The 6363-nt window shown below is 34.7% G+C and overlaps 1 protein-coding gene across 8 annotated transcripts in view; it reads right to left on the bottom strand.

Annotated features, from left to right (window-relative positions):
• Positions 1 to 1858: 1858 nt before the first annotated feature.
• FOXP1 (forkhead box P1) overlaps positions 1859 to 6363 on the bottom strand; it is a 358788-nt gene continuing 354283 nt past the window's right edge. For all 8 annotated transcript variants that reach the window (XM_038740740.1, XM_038740739.1, XM_038740742.1 and 5 more), the window contains one exon: positions 1859 to 6335. In XM_038740740.1, coding sequence (XP_038596668.1) covers positions 6191 to 6335 — 145 coding nt within the window. In that variant the 3' untranslated portion in view covers positions 1859 to 6190. The remainder of the gene's footprint in view (positions 6336 to 6363) is intronic.

Genomic DNA, 6363 nt, shown 5'->3' with positions numbered 1-6363 from the left:
CAAGTGTAGTTTTTAGTTTAGTTTTGTAGTTTAGTTTTTACTAAAGTGATCCACTGTTTTCATACTGTGCTGAATTTGCCACCACCCTGAATTCCTCCTTAAACCCTCTTGGAACTTCTATGAATTTGTTCTGGAAAGTGCTTTATATAAAAAACAACTTAGGGTATTAGAATGAAGAGTACTTATATTTGACATCATTACAACCAAGATGAAAGATAAGTCTTGATTAACACACTATACATAAACATGTACCATCATCAACAAAGACTGAGCCTGATTAATAGGTCAAGGGGTATTAATTATACTTTGTTTTCTGTTTTTTTTTTTTTTGCGGTGGCTAATAGTATTAACTTATGGAAGTAACAGTATCAATAATGTGGAATTACTCTATGTGTTTATACTCAAACTAAATGTCAACGTTTAAAAAAGCACATTGATCTTATGATTTTTGATGCCACTTTATCACCTACTGACAATTGGGAAATATAAACCTGAAGCTGAATCAAGCTCCCTTTTAGCTACACTTTCAAAATGCCTTGTAGTGTACTTGATAGTCTTCAGCAAGGAGAAACCAAGGATAATTCATCACAGTATTTATCTTAATTCCTCCTTATATTAAGTAAAACACATCAATTACATCTAGTAAAAACAGTATTTCTGATTAAATTTGGCATTTCAGAGAATCCTGGCTGTTGATGGCCATACTAAAGACTTGTCTATTAACACTGAGGTGGTGGTATTTAGGGATCGGAAACAAGTTTGTTCCTTTCATACCAAATAAAGCAAGGTTGTTTTATAGATGAAAAAGTTTGCTTAGCTGCTTCCAAGTGGAGGATTCCCAGATTTTGGTGACTGATGCTAGTTCACAGTTGGTTTGGGGGGGGGGGCGAGTTTGGGAGTGGGCAAAGCTAAAGAATGCTGCAAGAATTCAGATAGCATAGTCTTTTTTCAGTTGGAAATATTAACAGCGGCGAAGGGCATCTTCTGTCAGAATGGAGAGGGCAATGTGTAGTGTGAGTTAATTTTATAGCCACATAAAAAACATATTTGGACAAAGTGTATTTCTGTGTTTGTGTGTAGGGACTGATATTTTAGTTTCATATGATAATTGCTTATTTATTGTAGTTCATTTTAGAAACAGGTTTGTGTTTGAATACAATAATCGATCTGTGTTGAATAAAACAGTTTTGCTCAAAATTGTACCATATGACAAAGAGAAAAAAGAGAAAATTTTTCTAAGGATACTTATTAAAATTTCAAGCTTAAGCCAATTTTGATGTGGTATTTAGTAACTACAGTTCCACTTTTCCCCTCTGTAAGTAGTCATCCAGGGTAATTTTATGATAGAATATTTTTTATAAAATCATTTGTTCTAATCTAAGCATTTATCATTACATGCAAAAAGAATTCTTGATGAGAACATTATAGACAGTGCATGTTTTTGACATTAGCATTTTATTTGGATGACTAATCTTGCAGATGTGAAATTTTAATGAATTATTAAATCGGTTTCCTCTGAAATTTTAGTTTGCTAATGCTAGTTATTAAACATTTTATTTTTTTTATATAATTTGATGAAGGAAATAAGTGTGTGCTCACTCAAGAGAAAAGCAGTCTGTTTTTAAGTTCTATAAGACCCTTTCACTTTGAATCTCACACAAGTGAAATGACTATGGCGATGATCTACAGACACCTATGAGGATCGCGGGCTTTTCATTAGGATTGATTTGAATGCAGAAGTTGAAGCAACCACTGATAAGCCTGATGCAGAGGACCAAAACACAATAGCAGCAGATCAGGAAACAAACAACCAAGAAAAAAAAAAAAGGTAGGCTATGGCAACTTGTACTACCAGTGTGAACAACCAGCAAATTTTTTATTGCATTTGAGAATGCTATAATGTCAGTAATTAGTACTGACTACACAACGTTTTTTTTTTATTGTCCGTATCAACAGACATGGAATGATGGAATTACAGTTGATGTAAGGAATGAGTTTCTTTTATGCCTTATAAAGAAAAAAATCTTGTTACTGGCAGCACATACACACGAAGCACCATGCTAACAGTCTGGATTGTACCATTTTCATCAAGGCTTATGGGTAGAAGATATTTTGTGAACCTATATCCAGTGAGGCCTATAAAAATGCCATTTCACCTGCAAATTTGATTCTTGAGCAAAGAAACCTAATTAGTTACAAACATCCCAAAACTCCATATGACTACATTAACTAAAGGATACCAAAGCCATCCAAACTTATTTTTAAAACATCCTTTGAGTTATAAAGAATACAGCTCATCTGCAATCTGAAAACTGTAGGAGTTTGCATTTTTTCTGCAATTTTTATTTGTTATTTTTGATTTTTAAAAATCTAGTGATTTACACAATATTTCTAGGTTAAGAATCATAGGTTTCCCCATATTGGATCTCAATATTGGTAACTGGGTGGCAGAATCAAAAAAGATTTCCTTGAGGGATCGCTATTCTCTGCATAAGCCTTGATATTTCATTTTACTGCTAGTTGAATGTAGAAGCCTAACAGGTTTTACATTTACAAACTTTGTGAACACGGAAGGCTGTGACTCTCATTCCTGACAGCGGTTACCTGATACATGGTACTAATTTCATAATGTGCGCTTTTCTTTGAGAAAAAAAAAAAAACACGTAACAAATTGTCTTTACATCTTGGCACCTTGAAAAGTTTTTTTTTTATACAAAAGTTCAATAGTTTGACACTCCCCATTATTAATCACTACTTAACTGATAAACTTTGAAAGAGTGACCCTGGAATTTCATCATGCAAAATATTTACTGCAGCAGGAGAAAACATTTTAAACAACTTTTTTTCCTTTTCAAATTTATGACCTTGTTTAAGACAGTCTACCACAGGTAGTGGTAAGATAATACATGGAGTGGGAAAGTATCAAAAAAACAGCTTAACACAAAAAACTGTACACAAAAACTGCTTCGATCGATGATAACAGAAAAAAAAATCTGTCAACTATGTTACAATTTTAAAGCAAAAAAAAAGTCAGGGATTTTCTCCCACATGTCAGGAAATGTCATCCAATATTCTTAAAGCAAGGATAACTAAATAAAATACATGTGCAGCATATTCTGCAATTCCATTACATACAGTAGTTTTTTTTTCAAAGCTATTTTTAGTATAGTTAATATAAAGCAGTTGCACAAAAAGCAAAGGTGTTTGACAAACAGGTGTATGCATTTATTCCTTTTTAGGAACAATATCTAAAAAAAGAACCTCCCTCCTCCCTCCTCCCACCCCCGAAAAAGACAAAGGCTCACACAGACACATTGGGATATATATGTACAACATAATAAACCCCACCCTAAAGAAGCAACTGTATATCCAAAGGGATATGGAATCTGAATCGTAAAAATCATAGTGAAGTTTGCTTGATGTAAAGCCTGAGATTTTCAGTTGGTTCTTCTGCAAGGCTGTGACACCTGCAAGATATGTAAAATCTAATTTTTTATTTCTTTTTCTTTTTTTTTTTGCTACAGTCTTTAGACTAAGCATGCAAGACATACAACTAAGTGCAACTGAGTGAAATGTATTTTTATTTAATCATTCCCTAAAGGTTTGAACTGAGGTATGGTACTAACAGTTTCTCATGCTGTTATCTTTACTCATGTCTAGCTACACATGCTGAAAATGAACTAATCTACCAGATTTTTATCCTCTTTGAATACCGAACTAACCAGCAAACCACTCAGTTTTGAAGCACACTTCTTATGATCCCACCTGGCTACTACCTGTACATCATGAAGCTGCCTGAATATTTTTTTTAATGTTTCAAATGACCACAGACTGCCCTTTGTACAGAAAGCATAGTTCAGCTTTGAAAAGTAACTGCCAATAAAGTTTCTTGTACCAAGCTTATGAGTGGACAGGAGTGTTATTTCTTTATGAAAAATGCTGACTGAAACCTAGCCCAAAAACAAGGAAATGTGCCATGAGAAACCAAAAGAAGTGATCTTAGCACAATCCTTAAAAAAAAAAGTGGCACACAATCTTTAAAACAAAAGTCATACAAATTTAATCTAAAAATACTATTATGTGGTCCAGTTCAATTGTGGAAGCATTTCTGTTCTCTCTAAATCTTACTAAACTGTCTCCTTTATCTGATATGCTAATTGCCTGTAACATACATTCACTTTTTTTGTGTTCATCTAATGCTTATTTCCCTTCTGTACCTCCTTAATACTGTTCTCTAGTTATTCTCCCACCCCAGTAATCTCTGCTCTACAGTATTGAGTTTTGGTCACTGTAAAAGTACACAAAAAAGTAACAACTTTGGTTCAGTCACCTACTTGGCCTAAATTTACTACATAATAAAGGAGCAGTTGTCTCAGGTTAGCAATAGCCCATATCTTGTCATTTCCTTCTAAATTCTTTCACCTCCTTTGATCAACAATAAGAGGATATTTGGCTTCATAAGATAAAGCATATAACAGAGAACATAATTTACCTTTGTGTATTATCTTTGGTAATTTTAGAAAAAAGGTACAAAGAAGAATATAAATTAAGCTCTGAAAAGCTCTCAAACTAAAATAAAAAAGCTACAATCCTACATAAATAAATGACAGAAAAGTGGTTGCAGAATGAAGATGTTTAGGTGTTTTGCAACTGAGGTGTACTGACGTAGAATGACCGCTTTCTGTATGCAATGTTTGCTTCAAAAATCTCCAGACTTGCAAGGCAAGTCCAGGTGCCTCATCCTCCTCTATTTATGTCGTCTACTGTTAGGGTTTGATACTGGTTTGTGTAATATTGCATAACAAACTTAACTGCAGAACAGAATTTGTACAGTTGAAATTAATGACACGTTAGCATTACTGGGCTCAGTCCTTATTAACTTCCATAACAAGTTCAATCAAATCTAATTTGCTTTCAAACAGATTAATGCCACCAAGCAGTTAACCAAGTAACGTCACCACTCACAGAAACATCATCTAATGAGGTTATCTTTTCCAGCACTTTGCAATTAACTGTAAAATAACTCATACTGCTCACCACTTTCATCATCGCAGATATTTCAGAGATGTGTTGGCCCCAGTCAATTCATGTCAAATAACTGACAGACTGCCCCTGTGGCATTATTGATTCTCTAATAAAACAGATTCTCTTGGTGCTGCATGTTTTGCTGGGCTGTTGACATTGTGGCATCTGCTAATATTCACCATTGCTGCCCCAAAACAAAATTCCCAAATACTGCTTTGTGGAATGAATCTGCCTTTCTTTCTACTGTGTTTCGAAATTTTGTCTGTCATTCATTCCCATTCTTGCAGTATTTAATCCTTTTACGTTGAAGGGCCTTCATTGCCCAGACTGCAGCATTTGGGACCGTGTCAAAAAGACCAAATGGAATGTTTTCTTCATTTATCTTAGAGAAAACATGGAGACACCTGAAGAAACTGGAATGAATGACAGAAAACTATGAACAATAAAATGACATTCAGCTTTGTATAATAAAAACACCTATTAACATTCATCACAAAGTACAGAAAACATTAAGCCTCAATGAGGCCCTGGGCCAAAGTTGAGGCCTGAGGTCAGAACTTAAAATGGTATAGTAGAAGCTTTAAAAAAAAAAAAAGCAATACATTAAAAAGTTTGGGATAATTTTTCTTTAACCCATTGACCCCTCCCCCCAATACACACACAAAGGCCTTCCCCATCCCAAATAGAAGCAAAAAAAAAAATGGAGTAAAGGCAGTGATATTCAACATGCAGTACTGTGCAAATATGTTGTCCATTGGAATCCTTAAAATCTGGGCAAAGACTTGATCTGCAGTTTAGGTGTACATGCTCAGTTTGATGTCCTCAGTGTCCATAATTAGCAGGACTGCAGTCCAAAGTCTGCTGCTAAATGTGAATAGGTGAATCAGTTTAACAAATTTACAACACTGATGTTGACTGTAAGAGGAAAATCCCAAGTACCAAACAAGTCCATCCAATGCACAGAGTACAAATTCCTTTTTCAACAAAAAGTAGAAAAATCAAAAATACTCCCAAATGGGATACTTGATGGCACTAAGAGTTAACACATTTCATAGTTGTCAAAATGGAGTGAAAATCCTCCAGACTGTACAATAATGGAGAGATTTCACAGCTAACTTTGACATGTTTTTCCAATCTTCATTCTCAGGGCAAGGACATCAGATATTCATTCCATGTCCTCATTTCCAGGTTCATCTTCATAATCTCTGTCATGATCGAAATCTGGGCTGTGATTGGCTGTTGTCACTAGGGATAGTGGACCTTCAGTCTCATCTGGATCTATTGGTTCTTCTTTGACATGCACAGGGTGCCTAAGAAAAGAAAAAAGGATCATTGAAC

Source organism: Tachyglossus aculeatus, chromosome X1, assembly GCF_015852505.1.
Source record: "Tachyglossus aculeatus isolate mTacAcu1 chromosome X1, mTacAcu1.pri, whole genome shotgun sequence".
Classification (NCBI taxonomy): domain Eukaryota; kingdom Metazoa; phylum Chordata; class Mammalia; order Monotremata; family Tachyglossidae; genus Tachyglossus; species Tachyglossus aculeatus.
Note: the sequence above shows the minus strand (reverse complement) of the source record. Positions and strands in the feature narration are given on the sequence as shown.